The sequence below is a fragment of the Piliocolobus tephrosceles genome, chromosome 10 (genome assembly GCF_002776525.5).
Source record: "Piliocolobus tephrosceles isolate RC106 chromosome 10, ASM277652v3, whole genome shotgun sequence".
Taxonomy (NCBI): domain Eukaryota; kingdom Metazoa; phylum Chordata; class Mammalia; order Primates; family Cercopithecidae; genus Piliocolobus; species Piliocolobus tephrosceles.
Window position 1 is genome coordinate 121053482 of NC_045443.1, and position 27481 is coordinate 121080962.

Consider the following 27481-nt stretch of genomic DNA (forward strand, 5'->3'; position numbering starts at 1 on the left):
GCCATTCTCCTGCCTCAGCCTCCAGAGTAGCTGGGACTACAGGCGCCCGCCACCTCGCCCTCCAGAGTAGCTGGGACTACAGGCGCCCGCCACCTCGCCCGGCTAGTTTTTTGTATTTTTCAGTAGAGACGAGGTTTCACCATGTTAGCCAGGATGGTCTCGATCTCCTGACCTCGTGATCCACCCGTCTCAGCCTCCCAAAGTGCTGGGATTACAGGCTTGAGCCATCGCGCCCAGCCCCAAGTTGATTTTTATATAAGGTGAGAGATCAGGATCCAGTTTCATTCCTCTACAGGTGGCTAGCCAATTATCCCAGCATTTATTGAAAAAGGTGTCCTTTCTGCACCTTATGTTTTTGTTTGCTTTGTTGAAGATCAGTTGGCTGTAAGTATTTGGGTTTATTTCTGGGTTCTCTATTCTGTTCCATTGGTCTATGTGCCTATTTTTATACCAGTACCACACTGTTTTGATGACTATGGCCTTATAGTATAGTTTGAAATCAGGAAATGTGATACCTCCAGATTTGTACTTTTTGCTTAGTCTTGCCTTGGCTATGTGGGCTGTTTTTTGGTTCCAGATGAATTTTAGAATTTTTTTTTCTAATTCTGTGAAGAATGATGGCGGTGGTATTTTGATGGGGATTGTGTTGAATTTGTAGATTGCTTTTAGCAGTATGGTCATTTTCACAATATTGATTCCACCCATCCATGAGCATGGGATGTGTTTCCATTTGTTTGTGTTGTCTATGATTCCTTTTGGCAGTTTTGTAGTTTTCCTTGTAGAGGTCTTTCGACTCCTTTGTTAGGTATATTCCTAAGTTTTTGTTTTGTTTTGTTTTTTGCAGCTATTGTAAAAGGGGTTGAGTTCTTGTTCTTGATTTGATTCTCCACTTGGTCGCTTGGTGTATAGAAAAGCTACTGATTTGTGTACGTTAATCTTGTATCCAGAAACTTTGCTGAATTCTTTTATCAGTTCTAGGAGCTTTCTGGAGGAGTCCTTAGGGTTTTCAAGGTAAACGATCATATCATTAGCAAACAGTGACAGTTTGACTTCCTCTTTATGGATGTAGATGCCCTTTCTTTCTTTCTCTTGTATGATTGCTCTAGCTAGGACTTCCATACCGTGTTAAAGAGAAGTGATGAGAGTGGGAATCCTTGTTTTGTTCCAATTCTCAGGGGGAACAGTTTCAACTTTTCCCCATTGAGTATTATGTTGGCTGTGGGTTTGTCATAGATGGGTTTTTTGCTTGTTTTGTTTTATTTTGTTTTGTTTGAGATGGAGTCTCGCTGTCACCCAGGCTGGAGTGCAGTGGGGCGATCTCAGCTCACCGCAACCTCCGCCTCCCGGGTTCAAGGGGTTCTCCTGCCTCAGCCTCCCGAGTAGCTGGGATTACAGGCATGGGCCACCACGCCCGGCTAATTTTGTATTTTCAGTAGAGACTGGGTTTCACCTTGTTGGTCAGGCTGGTCTCGAACTCCCGACCTCAGGTGATCCGCCCGCCTCAGCCTCCCAAAGTGCTGAGCCACTGCACCCAGCCTCAATTTGAAAAATTTTTTAATTTCCATCTTGATTTCGTTTTTGACCTAATGCTCATTCAGGAGCAGGTTATTTGATTTACATGTATTTGCGTTTTTTGTTTGTGGGTTTTTTTTGGTGCTTTGTTTGTTTTCAAATGGAGTTTTGCTCTTGTCGCCCGTGCTGGAGTGCAATGGCACAATCTCGGCTCACTGCAACCTCCGCCTCCCAGGTTCAAGCAATTCTCCTGCCTCAGTCTCCCAAGTAGCTGGGATTACAGGTGCCTGCCACTACACCCAGCTAATTTATTTGCATAGTTTTGAAAGTTCCTTTTGGAGTTGATTTCCAGTTTTATTCCACTGTGCTCTTAGAGAGTGCTTGATATAGTTTCTTTTTTTTTTTTTTTTTGAGACGGAGTCTCGCTCTGTCGCCCAGGCTGGAGTGCAGTGGCCGGATCTCAGCTCACTGCAAGCTCCGCCTCACGGGTTTACGCCATTCTCCTGCCTCAGCCTCCCGAGTAGCTGGGACTACAGGCGCCCGCCACCTCGCCCAGCTAGTTTTTTGTATTTTTTAGTAGAGACGGGGTTTCACCGTGTTAGCCAGGATAGTCTCGATCTCCTGACCTCGTGATCCGCCCGTCTCGGCCTCCCAAAGTGCTGGGATTACAGGCTTGAGCCACCGCGCCCGGCCGTTGTTAAATTTATTGAGGCTCATTTTACGGCCTGTCGTATGATCTGTCTTGGAGAAAGTTCCATGTACTGTTGAAGAGAATGTATATTCTGTGGTTGTTGGATGAAATGTTCTATATATATCTATTAAGTCCGTTTGTTCCAAAGTATAGTTTAAATCCATTCTTTGTTGACTTTTCGTTTTGATGACCTGTCTAGTGCCGTCAGTAGAGTATTGAAGTCCCGCACTATTATTGTGCTACTGTCTATCTCATTTCTTAGGTCTGTTAGTAATTGTTTTATAAATTTGGGAGCTCCAGTGCTAGGTTTATATATGTTTAGGATTGTGATATTTTCCTGTGACAAGGCCTTATTACCATTATATATATAATGTCCCTCTTTGTCTCTTTTAACTGCTGTTGCTTTAAAGTTTGTTTTGTCTGATATAAGAATAGCTACTCCTGCTTGTTTTTGGTGTCTATTTGCATGAAATGCCTTTTTCCACCCCTTTAAGTTTATGTGAGTCCTTATGTATTAGGTGAGTCTTCTGAGGGCAGCAGATGGTTGGTGAGTTCTTATCCATTCTGCAGTTCTGTATCTTTTAAGTGGAGTGTTTAGGCCATTCACATTCAATGTTAGTATTGAAATGTGAGGTACCATTGCATTCATCGTGCTCTTTATTGCCTGTGTACTTTAGGGTTTTTTTTTTGGTTTTTTGGTTTTGCTTTTTAACTTGTATTTTTGTTTTATAGGTCCTGTGTGATTTATGCTTTAAAGAGTTCTGTTTTGATGTGTTTCCAGGATTTGTTTCAAGATTTAGAGCTCCTTTTAGCAGTTCTTGTAGTGGTGGCTTGGTAATGGTGAATTCTCTCAGCATTTGTTTGTCTGAAAATGACTATCTTTTCTTCATAAGTGATACTTACTTTTTCGCTGGATACAAAATTCTTGGCTGATAGTTGTTTTGTTTGAGGAGGCTGAACATAGGGCCCCAATCCCTTCTAGCTTGTAGGGTTTCTTCTGAGAAATCCGCTGTTAATCTGATAAGTTTTCCTTTATAGGTTACCTCGTGCTTCTGCCTCACAGCTCTTAAAATTATTTCCTTCATTTTAACTTTGGATAACCTGATGACAATGTGCCTAGGTAAAGATCTTTTTGCGATGAATTTCCCAGGTGTCCTTTGTGCTGCTTGTATTTGGCTGTCTAGGTCTCTAATGAGGCCGGGGAAGTTTTCCTTGATTATTCCCCCAAATGTGTTTTCCAAGCTTTTAGAATTCTCTTCTTCCTCAGAAACACCAGTTATTCTTAGGTTTGGTCGTTTAACATAATCCCAGACTTCTTGGAGCCTTTGTTCATATTTTCTTACTCTTTTTTCTTTGTCTTTGTTGGATTGGGTTAATTTGAAGACCTTGTCTTCGAGCTCGGAATTTCTTTCTTCTACTTGTTGAATTCTATTGCTGAGACTTTCCAGAGCATTTCGCATTTCTAAAGGTGTGTCCAAAGTTTCCTGAATTTTTGATTGTTTTTTCTTTATCTATTTCCCTGAATGATTTCTCCCTTCACTTCTTGCATCATTTTTTGGATTTCCTTACATTGGGCTTCACCTTTCTCTGGTCTTTCCCTGATTAATAACTAACCTCCTAAATTCTTTTTCAGGTAAATCAGGGATTTCTTCTTGGTTTGGATCCATTGCTGGTGAACTAGTGCGTTTTTTGGGGAGTGTTGAAGAGTCTTGTTTTGCCGTATTACCGGGGTTTATTTCTGGATCCTTCTCATTTGGGTAAGCTCTGTCAGAGGGAAGGTCTAGGGCTGAAGGCTGTTCCAATTCTTTTGTCCCATGGGGTGTTCTCTTCATGTAGTACTCTGTCCCTTTTCCTATGGATGTGGCTTCCTATGAGCCAACTTACTTGCAGTGATTGTTGTCTCTCTTCTGGGTCTAGCCACCCAGCGAGTCTTCCCAGTTCCGGGCTGGTGCTGGAGGTTATCTGCAGAGTCCGGTGATGTGAACCATCTATGGGTCTCTCAGCCATGGATACCAGTGCCTGTTCGGTGGATGTGGCCGAGGGTACAATGGACTCCATGAAGGTCCTTAGCTTTGGTGGTTTAATGGTCTATTTTTTTTCTGGTTGGCCTCCTGCCAGGAGGTGGTGCTTTTCAGAAAGCATCAGCTGTGGTAGGGGAGGAACCAGCAGTGGGCGGGGTCCTAGAACTCCCAAGATTATTTGCCCTTTGTCTTCCTGCCAGGGTGGATAGGGAAGGACAATCAGGTGGCAGTGGAGCTAGGCATGTCTGAGCTCAGACTCTCCTAGGGCAGGTCTTGCTGCGGCTGCTGTAGGGAATGGGGGTGAGATTCCCAGGTCACTGGAGTTCTGTACTTAGTAGAGTTATGGCTGCCTCTGCTGAGTCATGCAGGTTGTCAGGGGGAAGTGGGGGAAAGCCAGCAGTCACAGGCCTCACCCAGCTCCCACACACCGTGTCCCCCAACAACTGCCCTGAGTCTGCTTCCAGGCAGAGGGTGAGACTGACCTGAAAATTTGCCTGAGGCTGTTCGCCTCCCAGCTGCAAAAGAAAAGGGCTGTAGTTCTTCCCCCACCTGTGAAGTCTGCATGCCGGATTCCTGCCCTTCCCCGAGTTCTGGCCAGGAGCCTTCTCGTCCTGTTTAAATTTTTACAGAGTTCGACTAGAAATTTTGAATTCCTTCTCCCTATGGAGTTTTACCCCCTGCTCCTCTGGCCACCTCCCTCTGGATCCCTGTGGTGTCAGGCAGGAATGGGCTGCCTGGGGACCCAGCAAGCTCCCACTGCCTTTCTGCTGCTTCCTCGCCCCTGTATTTCACTGGCCTGAGTCTGACTTAGCTCCAGGTAAAGTCGGAAATTTCTCCTGCAAACAGACCTTCAGCCTCTCCAGTGCGGGGGGTGTGTTTTGGAGAGGAGGGTCTCCCTTTCCCACTTCCACAGTTGGGGCACTCACAGTATTTGGGGGTCTCCCGGGCCCTGCAGGAGCAATCTGCTTCCTTCAGAGGGTCTGTGGGTCCTCTCAGGATTGCTGGCTTGTTCTTGCAGTTAATCTGGAGCTAAAATTCACAATGTAAGCCTCTGCATGCTGCTCTGTCTGAAGCTGCAATCTAGTCCTGCCTCCTGTTCGCCATGATCCCAGGAGCTCCCCTGCAAATAAAATATGATCACAAGGTCCCAACATAGGCTGTTTGCAAGCTGAGGAGCAAGGAGAGCCAGTCCAAGTCCCAAAACTGAAGAACGTGGAGTCCGATGTTCGAGGGCAGGGAGCATCCAGCATGGGAGAAAGATGTAGGCGGGGAGTCTAGGCCCATCTCATCTGTCTTTTAATATCTTTTCTAACTAACCTGTAAGCTCCATGAAGACAGTCTAGCTCTTTTTCATCTCATGTCCCTCACTATACCTAACAAGGACCTTATTAAAAGTGAGTTGACTGGCTGGGTGCAGTGACTCACGCCTGTAATCCCAGCATTTTGGGAGGCTGAGGCAGGTGGATTACTTGACCTTAGGGAGTTCAAGACCAGCCTGGGCAACATGGCGAAACCCCATCTCTACAAAAAATAATTACCCAGCTGTGGTGGGGTGTGCCTGTAATCTCACATACTACGGAGCCTGAGATGAGAGAATCGCCTGACCCTGGGGAGGTCAAGGCTGGAGAAAGCTGTGATCACGCCACTGCAGTACAGCCTGGGTGATAGAGTAGGACTCTGTCTCAAAAAAAAAAAAAATTAGTTGACTTGGTAGTTCCAACAACGAGTACCAGTTGGACCACATTATTGGCAGTGCGTCCAGGGGAACAGATGTTCACATTCAAATCCATGAAACTGGAAACAAAAAACAACAATCATGACATTGATTGATAGTGATGTTTACTATGTCAGACTGTTTAAGCTCAGCTATAAAATAGACTCTCAGCCGGGGTTGGGGGTGGCTCATGCTTGTAATTCCAGCACTTTGGGAGGCCGAGGCGGGCAGATCACCTGAGGTCAGGAATTTGAGACCAGCCTGGCCAACATGGTGAATGAATCCCCACCTCTACTAAAAATACAAAAATTAGCCAGGCATGGTGGCACGCACCTGTAATCCCAGCTACTCGGGAGGCTGAGGCAGGAGAATCACTTGAACCTGGGAGGCGAAGGTTGCAGTGAGCCAAGATCATGCCATCATACTCCAGCCTGGGCAACAGAGCAAGATTCCATCTCAAAAAATAAAATAGACTCTCATACTGTCATCTTTACATTTTGATTTCAGAGATTCTCAAACATTTAAATACTGGCACTTGACCCAGATGTTAATTCTTGCTTGATGCACTATTTATCTGTATCAAATTATAGTCCTGTTCCTTTGAATTTCTTTTCTTTTTTTTTTTTTTTTTAGACAGTGTCTCACTCTTTTGCCCAAGCTGGAGTGCAGTGGCTCTGCCTCAGCCTCCCGAGCAGCTGAGATTACAGGCACCCACCAAGCCTGGCTAATTTTTGTACTTTTAGTAGAGATAGAGTGTCACCATCTTGGCCAGGCTGGTCTTGAACTCCTGACCTTGTGATCCACCTGCCTCAGCCTCCCAAAGTGCTTGGATTACAGGCATGAGCCACCACACCTGGCCTGAATTTCACACTCAAAACCTCTCCTTCCTGAGAAAACAGCACCCCTGGGTGCTTGGAAGGTATTTTTGGTCTACTGCAAGAAAATATGTATTAGCTGGCAGGGCATGTCCTGGTAACATGGCAGACAGTGCAAGGGTGAGGAGAGTGGTGTCTTGCCGAATAATGTGTCTCCACTCATTTCCTAAATTCCCTTGGTAACAGATGGGTCATCATTTGAATTGCTTTATAAAAAGCTGTCTTCGAATCTGAAGCACAGTCTTGAGGGCAGATGCCTCTTTCTGAAAGCTCTCCTCCTTATTCATCTAACCCAGGTCCTCAGCCAGCAGAGCCATGTTCCTCATGAGCACCGCGGGTTTATTTCATTTTCCTACATCACTGACCCGAATATGCCAGGCGCCACGGGGACTCCGGCTTTGGGAGAAGCTGACGTTGTTATCCCCAGAAACAGCTGTCACTCCGGTCCAGATGGCAGGCAAGAAGGACTACCCTGCACTGCTTTCCTTGGATGAGAATGAGCTCGAAGAGCAGTTTGTGAAAGGACACGGTCCAGGGGGCCAGGCAACTAACAAAACCAGCAACTGTGTGGTGCTGAAGCACATCCCCTCGGGCATCGTTGTAAAGGTAGACAACATAAGGCCGCTGAGGGGAGAGGCCCCGCCCAAGGGTCCCACAGCCTCCAGAGATTTCTCCCAAGCATGAATGGGATCACCTGAAGGGCATTCTTTTTCTGGCTCGGGCCACCCTCTACCAGCCAGGCAGTAGAGGGCACTGCAGATCTCGGCCCATCCCTGAGCCATTCCTCCCTAAGGCAGAACCACCCACAACAGCCTGGGAAGCCTGCTTCCAGGATCTTTTGGAGCCAGGGTATGGCTGCCATCCTTGAATTTGGCAGGCAGCACTGGTGCTTGGCTGCTGCCCCGGAAGCAACATCTTGACAAAGCTAAGCAGTGGCTGATAAAGGCAGGCGCCTGGGCAGCATGGTTCTTTCAAATCCATTCCCACTTCAGTAAGGCTGCCGAGATCCCCAGCATTGCTGTGGACTCCAAGTCCCTGAAGAGGCAGCAAGCAGGCCTGGGTTGTCGGCTAGGGGTCCCAGCCCTTAGCTGTCCTGGCTGTGGTTAACGTTAGCGTGGCCATGTCCTCCATGCCTCTCTGTCCCCTTTGGTAAATGTCGGTGATACCTCCCCTTCTGGACAGAGAGGACTGAGGGTGAGATCATGGAGGATCACGGAGGCCAGGTATTTTCCAACCTCAGAAGAAAAAATGCTGTGCACAGCTGCCTATGGGAGTCTTCCTTCTTTACATAAAAAAACAAGTCTTGGGCCAGGCACGGTAGCTCACGCCTATAAACCCAGCACTTTGAGAGGCCGAGGTGGGTGGATTACCTGAGGTCAGGAGTTCGAGACCAGTCTGGTCAACATGGCAAAACCCCATCTCTACGAAAAATACAAAAATTAGCCGGGCGTGGTGGCGCGTGCCTGTAATCCCAGCTACTCAGGAGGCTGATGCAGGAGAATCGCTTGAACCCTGGAGGCAGACATTGCAGTGAGCCGAGATCACACTACTGCACACCAGCCTGGGCAACAGACAAGATTCCCTCTTAAAAAAAAAAAGACAAGCCTGATCAGAGGGGCTCCCAGTCCATCTGCCTCATGGACTGGAAGCAGCACAGAAAAGAGATAGCCAAGGCAGGTGTTTCATGTATAACGATACTGGCAACAGATACTTACAGACCATGGAAACGTGTGGGAGGAACTGTTCTAAGCAGCATTAACTCTGCAGTCCCCATAACTCCATGTTCATGATTTCCATCACAGTACAGGTGTGGAATCTGGGACACAGGCTTAAGTGACCTGCCCAAGGTCCTGCCACTTAGTAGTTCAAACCATACCCCAAGTCCATGTACCTAACAGCTGCACTTTACTGCTGGGTGTTTGAGCCACGAGCATATCATGTAAAACCTCAAATCATTTTTCCTCCTTGAAAAGTGTCATTCATGAGTAACAAAATTCTGAAACATGAGAGTTAAGTTTTGTTTAACCTATTTTACATAACTCATTCCAAACTTGCTTTCACTATTATTCTTTCACCGTAATTTCATATAATTTTTTTTTTTTAAAGAGACAGGACCTTTGTCAGCCAGGCTGGAGTGCAGTGGTACAATCATGGCTCAGTGTAGCCTCAGACACCTGGGCTCGAGCAGTCCTCCCGCCTCAGCCTCCTGAGTAGCTGGGACTGAAGGCATGCACCACCACACTCAGTGTTTTTCGTTTTGTTTTTTTGAGACAGTCTTGCTCTGTTGCCCAGTCTGGAGTACAGTGGCGCAATCTCAGCTCACTGCAACCTCCGCCTCCTGGGTTCAAGCAATTCTCCTGCCTCAGCCTCCCGAGTAGCTGGGATTACAGGTGCCCATCACCACGCCCGGCTAATTTTTTTGTATTTTTACTAGAGACGGGGTTTCACCATGTTGGCCAGGCTGGTTTCGAACTCCTGACCTCAAGTGATCCACCCATCTTGGCCTCCCAGAGTGCTAGGATTACAGGCATGAGCCACCGTGTCCGGTCACCCAATTTTTACATTTTTGGTGGAGATGGGGCGTCTTGCTATGTTGCCCATGCTGGTCTCAAACTCCAGCCCTCAAGTGATCCTCCCATTTCAGCCCCCAAAGCATTGGGATTATAGTTGTGAGCCACCATGCCTGGCTCAGGATGTATCTTTTATCAAACAGCTTTGCAAGGCACTCACCTGTAATAACTAAGGCATTACATAGTGAATGAGTTATGGTTTAATAATAATAAAGGTGCTATTTTCTTCCTTCAGAAAGAACTTTATGCTGATGAATGGTGCACACAAAGTGGTTGTTCACTGGCCACAAGCTAGATACACAGTTGATATTTTTATAATTATTTTGGGACTTTGATTTGAAGGCCACTGTTGCTTCTAAACAAAATAGCACTCCTAAGATTAAAACAAATGGCCGGGCGCGGTGGCTCAAGCCTGTAATCCCAGCACTTTGGGAGGCCGAGACAGGTGGATCACGAGGTCAGGAGATCGAGACCATCTTGGCTAACACGGTGAAACCTCGTCTCTACTAAAAAACAAACAACTAGCCGGGCGAGGTGGCCGGCGCCTGTAGTCCCAGCTACTTGGGAGGCTGAGGCAGGAGAATGGCGTAAACCCGGGAGGCGGAGCTTGCAGTGAGCTGAGATCCGGCCACTGCACTCCAGCCTGGGCCACAGAGCAAGACTCTGTCTCAAAAAAAAAAAAAAAAAAAAAGATTAAAACAATCACAGTGAAAGCCACATAATACAACAAGGGTGTGGGACACGGGGCAGAGGCAGGAAAGGGGCTGGTCTTCACTGTTACTGACTCATGGGGACTCCTGATAAGGGGCTTTGCCTTCCAGGTTTGTCCCTCTCTATAAAGTGAACAGGTTGTCGTGACCAGCCTGACCAACATGGTGAAACCTCATCTCTACTAAAAATACAAAAATTAACTGGGCGTGGTGGCATGCGCCTGTAATCCCAGCTACTTGAGAGGCTGAGGCAAGAGAATCGCTTGGACCCGGGAGGCAGAGATTGCAGTGAGCCAAGATCACTCCATTGCACTCTAGCCTGGGTGACAAGAACGAAACTCTGTCTCAATAAATAAATAAATAATAAGCGAACAGGTTGAATTTAATGACTTCTGAGGTCCTGTTTTGTAACATCCTGTGGTTTTCACATTATAAAATATTATCTCTTACAGTGCCATCAGACAAGATCAGTTGATCAGAACAGAAAGCTAGCTCGGAAAATCCTACAAGAGAAAGTAGATGTCTTCTACAATGGTGAAAACAGTCCTGTTCACAAAGAAAAACAAGAAGCAGCGAAGAAAAAACAAGAAAGGAAAAAAAGAGCAAAGGAGACCCTGGAAAAAAAGAAGCTACTAAAAGAACTGTGGGAGTCAAGTAAAAAGGTCCACTGAGAAAAGAATTACAGATTCCAACTGACAGAATCTGCCAGAAGCTCCCAGGGAATAATGGTGGTGAGTTCCATCACCAGCATTATTACAGTGCTTCAAAAGAAGTATTTTTGATGAACTTAAAAGACAACAAAGTTATTTAAATGGTGCACTAAACTATAGTGAACAGAGACATGCACGACTCAAGAATAAAACTCGGCGGGCGCGGTGGACAGTGCCTCACACCTGTAATCCCAGCACTTTGGGAGGCTGAGGCAGGCAGATCACCTGAGGTCAGCAGTTTGAGAGCAGCCTGGCCAACATGGTGAAACCCCGTCTCTACTAAAAATACAAAAACTTAGCCAGGCATGGTGGTGGGCACCTGTAATCCCAGCTACTTGGGAGGCGGAGGTTGCAGTGAGCTGAGATTGCGTCACTGCACTCCAGCCTGGGCAACACCTGGGTGACAGAGCAAGACTCCATCTCAAAAAAATAAATAAATAAAACTAGGTTGAGCACAATGACACACGCCTGTAATCCCAGCACTTTGGGAGGCTAAGGCAGGAAGATCACCTGAGCCCAGGAGCTCAAGATTGCACTGAGCTATGAACACCACTGCACTCCACCTGTCCACTTGTTCTTGTGACCAAACAAGACCCTGCCTTAAAAAATAAGATGAAACCATAAACACAAAGTCAGTCCTCTACAAGGATAATGGCTACTTCTAGAGGGAAGAAAGGAGTTGTCATTGTGATGAGGCACTTGGAGGGGCTCTGGGGTGCCTGACAAAGTTCTATTTCTTCACCTGGGTGGTAGTTAGAAGGGTATACCCATATTTCAAGTTGTACCTTTGTGTGATTGTATCTGTTTTGTAATAAATTTTTTTTGAAATTAGTAAAGTCAATTTTTATGGAGAACTGGAGAATTGAGTCAAACATTAATAGCATTTGGTGGCAACTTCTCATCTGCTGGGCAGCTGCTGCCCAGTGACACTTAAACATCAGTTATCCCGATGTCAGCTCAAGACAGTAAAAGAGAAAACAAGGGCCGGGCGCGGTGGCTCATGCCTGTAATCCCAGCACTTTGGGAGGCCAAGGCGGGGTGGATCACAAGGTCAGGAGTTCAAGACCAGCCTGACCAACACGGTGAAACCCTGTCTCTACTAAACATACAAAACTTAGCCAGGCATGGTGGCGGGCGCCTGTAATCCCAGCTACTCGGGAGGCTGAGGCAGGAGAATTGCTTGAATCCGGGAGGCGGAGGTTGAAGTGAGCTGAGATTACGCCACTGCACTCCGGCATGAGTGACGGAGCAAGATTCTTGTTCCAAAAAAAAAAAAAAGAAAAGAAAACACAAGATGGTTGGAAGAGTTAAAGGCTCCATTCTTTGTCCATGTGCTCCATTAGCTTCTAGGCTGCATGATGCCCGGTTGTGCCTCTGATGTAGAAATACATTCCCTGCGTGTTGATTTGCAAGATTTGTAAAGGTGAGGTTCCAGAATCTGATTGCTTATAAATTTACATTACTGAAGCTAGATTTGACCTTGGAGTTTTGTTGTTTTTTTTTTTTTTTTAAAGCCATGCTTAATAACTTGGCTTGTTAGAACTCTTCTGGAGTCCACCTAGAAAACAAATAGGGAAAAATACTGGGAGGTGAGAAGGCCATTGTGAGACTGCCAGTTGTAGGGCCTGCTTCAGTTCTGCCGTCTGTCCAGCAGCCTAGGCTGCACGTCCAGTGCATACATTCAAGCACACCTTTCTCTTTGAGGCTGCCAATGAAGGCTCTTCTCACCTCAGTGACAGCTTTGGATGCTTACACATTCAATGCAAGGCTCATTCCACACCTCCTGTTGCGAGTGTACAGAACCCTTCCCCAGCCCAAACTCCCTTTAGAAAAATAAAGTCTCGGGCCGGGCGCGGTGGCTCAAGCCTGTAATCCCAGCACTTTGGGAGGCCGAGACGGGCGGATCACGAGGTCAGGAGATCGAGACCATCCTGGCTAACACTGTGAAACCCCGTCTCTACTAAAAAAAAATACAAAAAAACTAGCCAGGCGAGGTGGGGGGCGCCTGTAGTCCCAGCTACTCAGGAGGCTGAGGCAGGAGAATGACGTAAACCCGGGAGGCGGAGCTTGCAGTGAGCTGAGATCCGGCCACTGCACTCCAGCCTGGGCCACAGAGCCAGACTCCGTCTCAAAAAAAAAAAAATAAATAAATAAATACATAAATAAAAATAAAGTCTCTAGAATGACACCTAAGAAACCAGTAGTAGTGGAAAGGGAAATTTGGAGCTGGAGATGAGGGACAGTGGTTCCCATGTGTCTCCTCTCTCATACCTTTGCAACTTTTTGCCACATGCAGGAAGGGGACACAGCACCCATTTCCCTAGAGCCTGTTCCTGCTGGCCTTCTGCCTTGTCACAGCTGAGAATTTGCCTGATGCCTGCATCAAAGACAAGTCTCATTTGTCTTTGTCTACTGCTCAGCAAAGCAAATTCTCATTACAGGCATTTAGGGCCTAAGATAGAGTAAGAATTAAAATCCCTTTAAGAGGCATTGTCAGAGACCACTAGGTGGATTCTCAACACATCCAGTGCAGCCCATTTTTTTCCCTGGCACCAAAGCAGATGATTCTTCCAGTGAGCACCTTATGAAGTAGCTTGAATTTAGGGGCCGCACTTTATGAAAAAGATTCCTCTAGCACCCAGCAAAAGCTCACAGGATAAGCACCTATGAACTGAGAATGGCCTAACCATGGGGCAATAGGCCAACTCAATAATACTGCTTCTGGCTGGGCAGGGTGGCTCACACCTGTAATCCTAGCACTTTGGGAGGCCAAGGCGGGTGGGTCACCTGAGGTCAGGGGTTCGAGACCAGCCTGACCAACATGGTGAAATCCCATCTCTACTAAAAATACAAAAATTAGGCCGGGCGCGGTGGCTCAAGCCTGTAATCCCAGCACTTTGGGAGGCCGAGACGGGTGGATCACGAGGTCAGGAGATGGAGACCATCCTGGCTAACCCGGTGAAACGCCATCTCTACTAAAAAATAAAAAAAACTAGCCGGGCGAGGTGGCGGGCGCCTGTAGTCCCAGCTACTCGGGAGGCTGAGGCAGGAGAATGGCGTGAACCCGGGAGGCAGAGCTTGCAGTGAGCTGAGATCCGGCCACTGCACTCCAGCCTGGGCGACAGAGCGAGACTCCGTCTCAAAAAAAAAAAAAATACAAAAATTAGCTGGGAGTGGTGGCACACTCCTATAATCCCAGCTACTCCGGAGGCTAAGCTGGGAGAATTGCTTGAACCTGGGAGGCAGAGATTGCAGTGAACCAACATCAAGCCACTGCACTCTAGCGTAGGCAACAGAGGGAGACTCCATCTAAAAAAAAAAAAATTTAAAAAAGAACTGCTTCTGGTATTTTTTTTCCTAGCATACACTTACATTTGCTGCTGCATTTAAAATATACCGATAATGCAACTTTACTTTATCCCTACCTCTGACTTAGCAAACACATTCTTTCCCTAGCCAACTATGCTAATGATGTCATCACCAAAATGTTTCTGGGTCAGGTGGGAAAATATACTTTGAATAGGTATGTCCTACCTCTTGTAAAAAGTAAAGTAGAGGTTCCTCTCCAAAGACTTTCTTCCCCATTTAATTTGGAATAAATAGTAACTTCTCTTAGAAGCAAAATTTATTCAAAGACATGTGCTAACATTCTTAATTATCTGCTAGCTGTGGTAAAGAAATCAACGTACTTTGTTCTTAGCTCCCACAATTTAGCCTAAATATTTGCCTGGCATGCTTATACTGGTCCAAGCAAGCATTAGGTCATAGCCTGTTCCTCTTCCTTATTTAAAAGTGTTTTTACCTTTCTCACCATTCCACAAGTTACTTCCTCCTTCCTTTGTTCTCCTCTGCCTTTGCCTCTTTTAAAAAGTTCTAAGTTGGCCGGGCGCGGTGGCTCAAGCCTGTAATCCCAGCACTTTGGGAGGCCGAGACGGGCGGATCACGAGGTCAGGAGATCGAGACCCTCCTGGCTAACACGGTGAAACCCCGTCTCTACTAAAAATACAAAAAATTAGCCGGGCGAGGTGGTGGGCGCCTGTGGTCCCAGCCACTCGGGAGGCTGAGGCAGGAGAATGGCGTGAACCCAGGAGGCAGAGGTTGCGGTGAGCTGAGATCCGGCCACTGCACTCTAGCCTGGGCGACAGAGCAAGACTCCGTCTCAAAAAAAAAAAAAAAAAGTTCTAAGTTGCTCACCAATCAGGACAAATACAGAAAGTGAGGTCCCGTTCCAGCCAATGGAAACCAGACACAGCCGTAGGGTGGACGCGTCAGGTCATAAATGACCCTCTTTGTTCGGTGCACTCTCCTGGCAAAACTGGCGAGCGTACCCTTTCCGCAAGAAGTAAAACTGGCCTTGCTAAGTAGATGAATGTTCAAGTGCTATTTCTTTACGGCACCGGGGAACAAGCATTTCAAACACTTTCATGAGAGATTATTTAAAACAGCACTTCTTTAGATGAGGCATGGTGGCTCACTCCTATAATCCCAGTACTTTGAGAGGCTAAGGTGGAAGGATCACTTGAGCCCAGGATCCAACCTAGGCAACATAGTGAGACCTCATCTCTACAAAAAAAGTTTTTTGTTTTTTTTTTTTTTCACACACCCATTCATTCAATACAAAAAGTATTCTAAAAATTATTCAGGCGTAGTGGCACACGCCTGTAGTTCTAGCCACTAGGGAGGCTGAGGTGGGAGGATTGCTTGAAGGAGGTTGAGGCTGTGGTGAGCCAAGATTACATTACTGCACTCCAGCCTGGGTGACAAAACAAGACCCTGTCTCATAAAAATAAAACCACCACGTAAGAATTCAAGAAACTGGCCGGGCGTGGTGGCTCAAGCTTGTAATCCCAGCACTTTGGGAGGCCGAGACGGGCGGATCACGAGGTCAGGAGATCGAGACCATCCTGGCTAACACCGTGAAACCCCATCTCTACTAAAAAATACAAAAAAAAAAAACGTAGCCGGGCAAGGTGGCGGGCGCCTGTAGTCCCAGCAACTCGGAGGCTGAGGCAGGAGAATGGCGTAAACCTGGGAGGCGGAGCTTGTAGTGAGCTGAGAACCGGCCACTGCACTCCAGCCCGGGCGACAGAGCAAGACTCCGTCTCAAAAAAAAAAAAAATTCAAGGAACCCACATTTTAATACAAATTGTTAATGAAAATAAGCTTTATTACATCAAGTAATAAATACATACAAAGATGCAAACAGTTTTAGTCATTTTCTTCCAGATGTTCTTACCAACTTACAATAAACGCGGAACTGAGATCTACTTACAGTCTTAGTATGAAAATGTTCGGGGGTCCTTGTTAGGTTTGGTGGGTTGCTCTTTCTTCTGTATTTATAACTTGTACATTTTTAAAAATTGACTTTGAAGCACTAATAGTCATGCAAATGCTTAAGCAAAAAAGAAGTTACATTAAGCAGAACCTACACTGTATGGCAAATGGGAACCGGCTACTAAGTAAAGGGTGCTGTCAGTATGCATTAAAAACAAAATCTCTAGAGTGGTATTAGCTTATGAAAAGGAATAAAGAACACAAATGCATTCAAAAGAGAAGATTAAAGGGAGACAATGGTGTCTTGGAGGCAAACTACAGTTTGCTGTAAGATAACTTTACGTGCATCTTTTAAATCAATGCTAAAAAAACAAAAAAACCTGGGCAGTTCCTAACTACTTAAAATGCAAATCCTAATTAACAGCAAAATCTTTTCTCAATCTTTGAGACTGTAGGTTCAGAGCCAAGTGAACCATGGGAGGAAAAAACAAACTGTAACCATTTTGAAAACAAGGGTTTCATCTGAACAGGGGAGGTGAACTGTAACTTCTCATCTTGTAAAAAGATGGAAATCCTTCAAAACCAACAAGGCAGCTAGGATCTGGCATTCCGTTCCGTTTCTGCTAAGCACTCCCGAACCAGTCCTCTAGCGTGAATGATGCCTGAAAGAGAGGCAGAGACCCGAGATCAGCCGGTGCACAGGACCAGCCAGGAGAGCCCATTCAGGAACAGGAAGAGGATCTATCCTTCCACAGCCTGTCCACAAAACCCTCAGACAGAAAGGGAACTGGGGGAACCTATATCCAAGCAACCCTGAAGGATGCTAACAGTCCCATCCCCCTAAAGCCCTTCCCTCCTCACCACAACTCTTCATGCCTCTCTCAACATTTTTTCCTGCATTCAAAGTGGCACCAGCAAGCTGTCCTTCCATGACACTGTTGGATGAAAGACGTGTCTCCACCCAAATTCTTTTGCTTGACCCACTGTTGAGATTTTTCTCTGGCTTCTTCAGTCTGAATTCTAGAAAGGGCTTGACCAGCGTAAGTAAGCAAGAGAATGGCTCCAGCTACACACATGAGGGCACGGAGGGCTGACTGCTGCCCATGCAGGACCCTGGGTCCACGGGGACATCCCCACAAGACTCTGCCCAGTGAATCTTCCCCAGTCTTTTGTCTCTATGGTTTGGTGGTTACCTTTTTTTCTTTCTGCCTCTACTGACCTTCATGAAATATGATCTTTTAATAGACACTAAGGATTCTGTTCCTTCTAATCCATGACTCCCAGAGGCCACTGGGAATGACATCCCACATCACTGCCCCACAAATCTTAGAATCTAACTCAGAGCCTTGGAGAATGTTTTCTGAGGACCAGACAGCAAATATTTTGGGCTCTGCAGGCTACACAGTCTCTGTCACAACTACTACACTCAAATGTTTTTTGAGACAGCATCTTGCTGTCACCCAGGATGGAGTGCAGTGGCCACAATCACAGTTCACTGCAGCCTCAACCTCCCAGGATCAGATCACCTGATCACCTCCCACCTCAGCCTCTGGAGAAGCTGGGACTATAGGCACACACCACCACGTGGGGCTGTTTTATTATTATTTGTAGAGATGGGAGTCTCGGCCGGGCGCGGTGGCTCAAGCCTGTAATCCCAGCACTTTGGGAGGCCGAGACGGGCGGATCACGAGGTCAGGAGATCGAGACCATCCTGGCTAACCCAGTGAAACCCCGTCTCTACTAAAAAATACAAAAAAACTAGCCGGGTGTGGTGGCAGGCGCCTGTAGTCCCAGCTACTCGGGAGGCTGAGGCAGGAGAATGGCGTGAACCCAAAAGGCGGAGCTTGCAGTGAGCTGAGATCCGGCCACTGCACTCCAGCCTGGGCGACAGAGCGAGACTCCGTCTAAAAAAAAAAAAAAGAGATGGGAGTCTCACTATGTTGCTGAACTCGAGCTCCTGGATTCAGGCTGAACTCGAGCTCCTGGATTCAGCCTCCCAAATGGCTGGATTACACGCATGCACCACCACACCTAGCCCCATAAACCTTTATTTATGAACACTTAAGTCTGAATTTCACATAACTTTCACACGTCCCAAAATCTTTTTTTTTTCAACCATTAAGAACGATGCCTGTTACGGTGGCTCTCACCTGTAATCCCAGCACTTTCAGAGGCAAGGGCGGGTTAGCCACTTGAGGTCAGGAGTTTGAGACCAGCCTGGCCAACATGGTAAAACCCCATCTCTACTGAAAATACAAAAATTAGCTGGGCGTGATTGTGGGCACCTATAATCCCAGCTACTCAGGACGCTGAGGCAGGAGAATTGCTTGAACCCAGGAGAAAGGGGTTGCAGTGAGCCAAGATCGCACCACTGCATTCCAGCCCGGGTGACAGAGCGAGACTCCGTCTCAAAAAAAAAAAGAAAAAAACACTATTCTTGGCTCTTGGCTCATGGGCTGCAGTTGCCAACCAACCTACAATGCTCCTATGCTCCTAACTCCCTGACCCCTCTATGACACGTTTGCACCCTGCTGTGACATGAGCTTGGTCAGCTTGGGCTTGGCTGTTGGCCAAGGGGTGGCACTGGGTCTTCCTTGTTACTGCAAGACTGGCAGCTTGTACGCATTTGCTGACTTGAAGCAGTCAGTGCCTTTTATGGGCAACTGCAAATCACTTGTTGGACTTTGGGACCCAGCATCTTCCCAGGAATTTCCATTCGGGTAACCAGCACCCCTGCTACCAGAGAGCGGCCCTGGGACCACCCAACTCTCTGGGCGAGACCAGGGTTGGGCTCTGCATCCCTTCCCTAGGCCCTCTTCAATCACATCCTCTAACCTTGCTGGTCCCAACCTAGCTTTGAGATCCGTCAACCTCTTCACAAAGGTTGCATGAACTCCAGAGCAACCCCGCTCGTGGCAGCAGCCTGTCCTCAACTGGCCCTCGTGTCACTGGGGTCATGACTTCAACTACAGCCCCCATTTATCCTACAGATTTACAACCAAAGAATGTTCCTCTTCCAGGCCAGGCATGGTGGCTCACGCCTGTAATTCCAGCACTTTGGGAGGCCGAGGTGGGTAGATCACAAGGTCAAGAAATTGAGACCACCCTGGCCAACCAACATGGTGAAACCTGGTCTCTACTAAAAATACAAAAACTAGCTGGGCGTAGTGGCGCACATCTGTAGTCCCAGCTACTTGGGAGGCTGAGGCAGGAGAATCACTTGAACCCAGGAGGTGGAGGTTGCAGTGATCCAAGATTGCGCCACTGCACTCCAGCCTGGGTGACAGAGCAAGACTTCGTCTCAAAAAAAAAAAAAAAATGTTCCCCTCCCAGGTCGCTTCTCCAGCCTTTTTAAGAACCCCAAGTCGGCCGGGCGCGGTGGCTCAAGCCTGTAATCCCAGCACTTTGGGAGGCCGAGACGGGCGGATCACGAGGTCAGAAGATCGAGACCATCCTGGCTAACATGGTGAAACCCCGTCTCTACTAAAAAATACAAAAAACTAGCCGGGCGAGGTGGCGGTTGCCTGTAGTCCCAACTACTCGGGAGGGTGAGGCAGGAGAATGGCGTGAACCTGGGAGGTGGAGCTTGTAGTGAGCTGAGATCCGGCCACTGCACTCCAGCCTGGGCGACAGAGCAAGACTCTGTCTCAAAAAAAAAAAAAAAAAAAAAAAGAACCCCAAGTTCCGGGCCAGGCACAGTGGCTCACGCCCGTAATGCCAGCACTTTGAGTGGCCAAGGCAGGTGGATCACCTGAGGTTGGGAGTTCAAGACCAGCCTGACAACATGGAGAAACCCCGTCTCTACTGAAAATACAAAAAATTAGCCAGGCCTGGTGGCACATGCCTGTAATCCCAGCTACTTAGTAGGCTGAGGCAGGAGAATCGCTTGAACCCGGGCAGAGGTTGCAGTGAGCCAAGATTGCACCATTGCACTGCAGCCTGGGCAACAAGAGTAAAACTCCATCTCCCAAAAAAAAAAAAAAAAAGCACCAGTCTCCCCTCATCTTGAATGAGTTCATGGGCTATGGCTCCGCTGCACTATCGCCTTCTAAAATAGAAATCCTGCTCTCCCTCCATTCCCTTTTTATTTCAGGAGCTAGCAATCTATTTAACCTCCTTTCAAAATCAGCCGGGCAGTCACACCTTAACATGAGTTCCTTGTGCTCTGTCCTCTCCTGCCTGCCCTCCCTCCCCAGTCATTAAAGAACAAAGTGCTCTCGGCCTCCCGCCCCAGACCCACACGCTTCCTTGGGTCTCACTCCAAAGAGGTGACAGCAGAGGGCAGTGCAGGCACCAAAGAATCCTGAGCTTGGCTTCCCTAGGACCAGTGTCGGCCAACAGGAGCAGACCAGGCAGGAGGCAGGAGGGAGAGCGGTGGCAGCCAGGACGGGGGTTGGGGGGGTGGGGGGGGTGGTTTGAACACACCCTTGAAAGCCAGCAGACCCCCTGGCAGCACACAGGGTAAGAAGGGCTCCCTGGCTGGGCTGCCCTTCCCGGAAGACCCCTCTGAAGGCATCCGGCCCCCCAGGCCCCTCGCCACCAGACCCACCGCCCACCTGAGGCCTCCACAGCAGACAGCAACTCTGTGACAAGACAGGAGCTCGGATGAATGAGCCCCATCCCCAGCCCGCCCTCCCACGTTTTCCCCAAGTCTTTCCAGAGTTAAAGGCCTAGCACCGTGGCCACCGGCAGGGCAGCGGGGCCGGGCTTACCGCGCTTCAGTCTCTCCATGGCACTCTTGCTCCCCGCATACGTGGGTCTGATCTCCTTCCCCAGCTCCTCAATGATGGCCAGCAGCTCGGCGTATTTGCTTTGGGGCACTTGGCTGTTCCCAGTTCCCTAGAATCAGAAAGAAATTGGTTCAGCAAAATTAGCTAGGCATGGTGGTGGGCGCCTGTAGTCCCAGTTACTCAGGAGGCTGAGGCAGGAGAACTGCTTGGACCGGACCCACAAGGCAGAGGTTGCAGTGAGCCAAGATCGCTCCACTGCACTCCAGCCTGGGCGACAGAGCAAGACTCCATCTCAACATCTCAAAAAAAAAAAAAAAGGGTTCAGCAGCCTGACCCCAAGGCCACAGGCAGGTGGGTGGAGGGGCCCCTGGGCCGGTCAGAGGAGGGAACGCAGTCTAGCCTTAGACTCCTGGGGTAGCCACCTCAGCTGGGCCAAGGCACGTCCCATTCTAGGAGACAACTACAGGTTAGGGGGACGGTCCTCACCCTCCTATCCTCACACACTCAGGAAGACCACCCAGTCGCCTCCAGGAAGCAAGTGTATCATCTCCAATGAACACAACAGGGGAACCAGCTCATCTTGGCACAAAACAGTCCAAACAGCATTTCCCAGGATGCAGATGAGTAGGAGGGCACATCCCAGGTGCTGAGCCGCCAAGCCAGTGGGGAGACAGAGGCCACACCTGGGCCACCAGGACCACAGCCATCGGCCCTGGCCCCGCCAGAGCCTGAAATGCATTCCCTTCTCTCATCCTCCCACCAACAGGGCCCACCCCCCAGAAAACCTTTCCTCCCACCACCACTGGAAGCCCCACAGCAAGCACCCCGATCAGCGAGGCTGGGCTCCCGGCAAGCCCGCAAGCCCAGACCACCTCCCCTTGGCTGCCTCCTCCCAGAGCTGCGCCAGCTCCCTGGGCAAGGTCCTCGCCTCCTCCCTCCTCCACCGCCGCCTCTGTCCCCTGGCCTTGCGCTCTGTCCTCCTGTCCTCATCTTGGTCCAGCTGCTCTGCCTCCCCATGGCACTGCCTCCAGGCCTCACGGGCCTCCCGCCTGTCCCGGCGCCACCGTCGCATGGCCAGAATGTGGCACTGCCACTCCCGGCTGCGCCTCTTCCTGGCCTCCCGCAGCCACCACTTCTTCAGCTGGTCCCGCTCACGGGCCCGCACCTGCTTCTCCTCCTGGGGCAGGACGGCCTGGCGGGGCATGGCCGGGGAGCTGCCCACTCAGCAAGGAACAGGCTCCGTGGCAACCTCAGAACACTGGCACTGGGGCCCAGCCAGGGAGAGCATCTTCCCACTGGAACCTTCGACAGGACGGCTCATCCCCTGGAGATGTGGGGTGCAGCTGACATAGTGGCTACCCCATTCCTGCTGTTCCCCAGCCTGGGCTGGAGGTACTAGGATCACCCTTGGGCTGATGAGGAGCCCAGGTCTTGGGCAGTTACCAAGTGGGGGTCACAGTCTGGAAAGTGGTGGAACCAGGGAGCGGCCTCGCCTGGGCCACACTCTCAAACACTGGCCCTCGACAAGAGGCAACTTAGCTCTCGAGACAAGGCCACCTCCTCTCTGCTGGGCCCACGCCCGTGGAAAGCAAGTGGGAACCGGCCGGCCGTCTTCTGTGCCAGCTTGGAGAGCCAGGGTCAAGGTCAGGCCTCACTTGCCCAGGAAAGAGGAGTGAGGAGACCATCAGAGGAGCGCGTGGGGTGGGGGCCCTAGCGCAGCTCGGGCTGCTGGCCCTTCCTGGTGCTCTCCTGTCCGCTCCACCTCACACGTCCCCGCGAAGCACAGTCCCCAGTGCCCTCCATTCTTTTTTTTTTTTTTTTTGAGACGGAGTCTCGCTCTGTCGCCCAGGCTGGAGTGCAGTGGCCAGATCTCAACTCACTGCAAGCTCCGCCTCCCGGGTTTACGCCATTCTCCTGCCTCAGCCTCCCGAGTAGCTGGGTCTACAGGCGCCCGCCACCTCGCCCGGCTAGTTTTTTGTATTTTTTTAGTAGAGACGGGCTTTCACCGTGTTAACCAGGATGGTCTCGATCTCCTGACCTCGTGATTCGCCCGTCTCGGCCTCCCAAAGTGCTGGGATTACAGGCTTGAGCCACCGTGCCCGGCCCCCTCCATTGTGATGTGTTCTGAGCCGGAGCCCAGTCAGGGCCTTGGGCTGAGAAAGCTCCGTCCCATACTTTCTGCTCCTTCGTCTCTTCCACCAGCTTCTCTCCTCTGATGGTGGGGAGCATGTCTCCTCCCCAGCCCTCCCACCATGCCATCACCCCCATTGCCATACCTGGGTGTAGCCTAGGGATGGTGGCCCGTAGTCACTGAGCAGCTGGCGGTACTGTGAAGACGCCATGCTGGTGGAAGGAGAGTGGACACTCCCAGCTGTGGGGTGGGGAGAGAGAGGCCAGGAGTCAGCTCAGCCAGTTGTACCAAGGCAAGGACTCCAGGTCCTGCAATGGCCCTTGCCCAGGACCCACACCACCAACTGTAGCAGGATAGAGAACCCTGCTCTCCACCTCCAGTTTGACCAGCGTAGAAGACGGATAATGAAATGTAGCTACAAGGCACTCGGTCATCCCCAGCTCTGCAGCAGCTGCTGGTCCTCACAGAGCTCCGTCCCGTCCAACCAGAACCTTCCAAGCAGCAGGGCTGCTCCCAAAGATAAAATTACTGCCACTCCTGGCCTCATCCCTGCCCATCCCCTCTCCCTGTGTCCTGGTCCCCAGAGGCTGAGAACCTAGAGGCCACATCACACCACAAGAGCCCACTGCCATGGAGGCTGGTCCAAACCAGGCTGAGCTTCCAAGCCTTTTTGCTCCTATGTGCCCAAATCTCTGCTGTGCTCAATGATGGGGAAGATGGGAAGGCCTTAGAGTATTTGAGACCCAACCCTGGCTGGAGACAGGCATGCTGGACATCAAATTAGGAATCTAGAGAACACCACGGCCTCTGTGTGCCCCAGATAAAGCCCCTCAACCTCTCTGTGCCTGTCTCCCCCTCCCCAAAGAGGGGACCAGACTCTTGGCAGTCTATGCCCCAAGGGCTCTGCATTCCAAGAGAGGAGGGTTGAGGCCCCACATATGGGATGCAACGCTGGGGCCTGTCCACAGCTGCAGTCAGTGACCAAGAAGGGCCCAGCCCAGAACGCAGCCTCCTGGATCTGGGAGGGGAGTCTGTGGCTGGGAGCACGCGGCCCCGCAATGGCGTCCCAGTGGCCATTAGCGGGTAAAGGATATCCTGCAGAATGACAAACAGCGGTAACCATGGAGAATTTACCTAGTCCTCCTCGGCAGCTGCCCGCCTGCCGCCCCCAGAGCCACACGGTCTCTCTCTCACACAGCGGGCGCTGCAGACTTGGCCTCAGGGACGGACAGCTGGTGCCAGGCTGGCCAAACCCACCAGCTGCTCGCTTGGTGTGGGTGAGGGGAGGGGCAGAGGAGGAAGGAAGTTCAGGGCCTCAGGCTGGGGGAGCCGGGAGGAGCCCTGGAGAACCCTGGCTCCAGGCCCCTCTATTTAGAGACATGGACCTGAGGGAGTTGCCCCAGGGCACACAGCATAGCACCTGGCCCTCCATGCAGGGAGCCAGCTACCTCAGCACCTGCCCCTCCATCCGGGAGCGTCCGGGAGCGGGGACAGTCCCGAGTTGTCTCCCTGAGTCTCAGGCCAGCCCTGGATGCCGCCACTGCAGCCCAGGGTTATGCTCCAGCTTGGGCTGGACCTGGAAACGTGGACTTGGATTCTGAACTGGGCAGAGCACCGTGCCACTCCGAGCCTCAGTTTCCATGCCTCCCACGTGGGGATGACGAGACACGTGTGCTACAGGGACGGGCTGCTTGGGATGGGGAAGCACTACGCCCACGATATCCAGCACATCCACGGCCACTGCAGGAATTGGGCAGGGCGATGTCCCCCAGAGCCCCCTCACCACATCAGCCAAACCCCAGTTTCCTGAGCTTCTGATGTGGCAGCAAGCGTGGCATGGGGAACACAGGCTCTGCTGGCAGAGACCTGGGTTTCGATCCTGGTAGCTACACCTCTCTGGCCTCGAGGGCCAGTCTCTGGGAGGGACCATCGAGCACAGCACCCTGGGCGTTTGCAAGATCCCAGCACCCTGGCAGGAGGGGCGCTAGCCACTTCCCACGCACCCTCGAATCAACTTGGTGTGCCCACGTCCTCTTCCCCAACTGCTTTGCCCACTGCTCCTCACCTCTCATTTTCTGTCCTCCCCACTGGACTTGGCGCCAGCCCCAGCTGTGCCACTCCTGGCTGTGTGACCTCAGACAGGCCCCCAGCCCTCCAGTCCTCAGTTTCTCCATTTGTAGAGGCAATGTTTCCCAAGAGAAAGTCTACGGGCTCCAGACCCTACTATTTGATGATACTAGGGTTGGGTTTTGTGGGGCTGAGAGGAAGGAGGAATGAGAAATTGTCCCATTTTGGCTGGGGGGACGAGGAGCAATAGCTCGGTGACTCCAATGCTCTGTCCAGGCCAGTCCCTTGTTCTGGGTTGGGTAGGGGGTGTCTAGTCCTGGAGAGAGATGGCGGAAATGCCCCGAGTTCCACTCATGGTCACTCCTTCCTGCAGACACAGGGACCGGGACACAGGGACCACGTCAGCGCAGGCCGTCTCGGCGCATCTCAGACAATGAGCGCAGTGTGCAGGAGCGAGGGGTTGGCAGAGGCCAGGAAGCTCCTGGGGCCAGGCGCGGCTCCCCGCCCCCACGCCAGACAAAGAGCGCCGGGGCCTGGGGAGCTGGCGGCCTTCCCGCCACTTGGGGCGCCTGGGGGGCTCTGGGGCGGGGGAGGCGGGGGCTTTGTCTAACTCCGCCACTGCCACCACCGGCCAGGCCGCGGCTTGGCAATCCGTGAGCAGGAGGCAGGGCTGCAGGGCGTGAGGGATGATGACAAGGAAGCCGGAGGAGCAGCGGCGGCAGCGGAGAGTCCATCTTGGATGCAAATGGCAGGAGGGGAGCTGAGGTTCTGGAAAAGGGTCCATGGGGGAGAGGGAGGGGCACCAAAAAGCCCAGATCTGGGGATCTCGGAACTTCTGAAATTCTCCACAGGAGAAAGAGAAGAAAAGCTGAATACAGGTGCGGCCGGCTCAGAACAGGACTTCAGGGGTCCCCATGAGTGCCACTGTCCCTGTGACCCCAAACCCCGAAGGTTCCAGTTTAGGGTCCCGGCCCCGATGACACCAGGGCAAGCCTGAGCTGTCAGCCTTGCCCAGGCTGGCAACACCAGCCCCTGCCCTCCCCACAGGCCAGAGGAAGAACGCTGCTGGCAGTCCTACCTGGCAACAAAGCCCGTCTTTGTAAGGTCTGCGGACCCCAGAGGAGGTGAGAATGTTTGAGAAGAAAACAGTGGCTGTTTGCTCTTGGGACTCCAAGCCCACAAGTGAGCAATTCAACTCTCCCTCAGCACCCTGACGCTTAACCCTTTCCTGCCCCTACACCTCAGTGTCCAAGGTTTTTTTAAGTATCGTTTTTATGGGTCCTACTTCGGATGTGGGAGGTTTATGAAGTCAACGTTTGCAAACAAGGCCCAAAACTCGAGCAGGAGAGCCAGCGTGGCACCGGGGACCAACGGGGCCACTCCTTTCCCTCCGAGTCCTTCCCCCCCCCCCCCCCCCACGCCCCGCAACACAACCGCCTTTTGGGAAGTCTGTTTCCGACCAAGTGTCAGAAAAGAGGGGCTCCAGTGAGGTCACAAAGCCCGGCACCTACCAATCCCTCAGTGTTGCGCCCACTCCCCATGGCTCCCTCAGTCCCCTGGGCTCAGCCCGAAGCTACCTGACAACTTCTGGAGGAGTTTCCTGGGAGCGCCCGGCTGCCGCCGCAGCCCCAGGAAGGTCGAGGGGAGCCCCTCCCGGCTTCTGCATCGAGGGCCTTCCCGGGTCAGCCCTGGGGGCTCCCAGATAGGGCGTCCGCGTGACCCGCTGCCCCCACGCCCGCGCGCGGGCCCTAGCAGCCCCAGGGCTGCGCCAACTTCGTTCACTCCGCGCACACCTTACGGTAATCCCCGCGTGACCGCATGGGGCAGCCCCTGCTCCCACGCGCCCGGCCGAGGCCCCCCGGCCTCCGAGTCCGCTGCCCACCGGCGACCCCATCCCGGTCCCAGTCCCGGCGGCCCCGCGACCTCAGGGCCCGCGGCAGCCCCGCAGCCCTCCTCCCGCGCCGGCCCGCGCGGGGCCTGGCCCTGCCCGCAGCGTCCCCCGCCCGGGCCGCTCCACGACCCAGCTCCCCAGGGCGGCGGGGCCCCGCGACCCGCTCCACGCTCCCGGCGCGGCCCGGGCCGCTCCCGACTCCCGCCGGCAGGGGCCCTCGCCGAGCCGCCCAGAAGCCGGAGGAAAAAGGAGACGAGAACAAGCCTCCCCCGCCCTCGCCCTCGCCCGCCGCGCTCCCTGCGATCCGCAGCCGCCGGCGCGGGGGTCACCCCAGGCCGCCCGCCCCGCACCCCCAGCCGAGGCCCTCGGCGTGCGGGGCGCACCAGCGAACTTTGGCGGCGCGGGCTCGGGAATCATGGCGGCGGCAGCGCTGCCCCGGGCCGGGACCCTGAGCCCCCCGCCCCCGGCCTCCGCGGGCGCCCACGGCATCCCCGGGCCGGGGCTGGGCGCGCGGACCCCCAACTTGGCGGCGCTCGGGGCGCGTCGCACGCGGCTCACTCACCGGCGTTGAGGGCGGCGGCGGGC

General features: G+C 51.5%; 2 protein-coding genes across 5 annotated transcripts in view; one reads left to right on the top strand and one right to left on the bottom strand.

Annotated features, from left to right (window-relative positions):
• The window catches only part of C10H12orf65 (chromosome 10 C12orf65 homolog), a 28363-nt gene extending 17217 nt beyond the window's left edge, over positions 1 to 11146 (top strand). Inside the window, exons 2-4 of one of the 3 annotated variants that reach the window (XM_023205849.3) lie at positions 3837 to 3960; positions 7110 to 7419; positions 10546 to 11146. In XM_023205849.3, the coding sequence (XP_023061617.2) occupies positions 7129 to 7419; positions 10546 to 10764 (510 nt within the window). In that variant the 5' untranslated portion in view covers positions 3837 to 3960; positions 7110 to 7128 and the 3' untranslated portion in view covers positions 10765 to 11146. Of the gene's footprint in view, positions 1 to 3836; positions 3961 to 7108; positions 7420 to 10545 lie in introns of those variants that run through there. The other 2 variants (XM_023205844.3, XM_031936391.1) reach the window with 2 other exon arrangements.
• A 4778-nt stretch (positions 11147 to 15924) lies between these two features.
• On the bottom strand, positions 15925 to 27475 carry CDK2AP1 (cyclin dependent kinase 2 associated protein 1). Of its 2 annotated transcripts, none has more exons than XM_026457390.2 (4): positions 27459 to 27475; positions 23084 to 23178; positions 20790 to 20916; positions 15925 to 16739 (listed from the first exon to the last, which is right to left on the bottom strand). In XM_026457390.2, the coding sequence occupies exons 2-4, from the start codon at positions 23147 to 23149 to the stop codon at positions 16672 to 16674; spliced, it is 261 nt and encodes an 86-aa protein (XP_026313175.1). In that variant the 5' UTR covers positions 23150 to 23178; positions 27459 to 27475; the 3' UTR covers positions 15925 to 16671. The 2 variants fall into 2 exon arrangements, with proteins under 2 accessions (XP_026313175.1, XP_026313176.1); XM_026457391.2 differs by lacking the exon at positions 27459 to 27475 and adding an exon at positions 25004 to 25535.
• Between the last annotated feature and the right edge of the window lie 6 nt (positions 27476 to 27481).

Excerpts from the sequence above, each read along its gene's own strand:
- CDK2AP1 (XM_026457391.2), bottom strand. The coding sequence starts at position 25,112 with ATGGAGAAACTGAGGACTGGAGGGCTGGGGGCCTGTCTGAGGTCACAC. Across the intron at positions 23,179-25,003 it reads GGGAGGACAGAAAATGAGAG|CTGGGAGTGTCCACTCTCCT; the intron begins GTGAGGAGCAGT and ends CCCACCCCACAG. Across the intron at positions 20,917-23,083 it reads CATCCCTAGGCTACACCCAG|GGAACTGGGAACAGCCAAGT; the intron begins GTATGGCAATGG and ends TTCTGATTCTAG.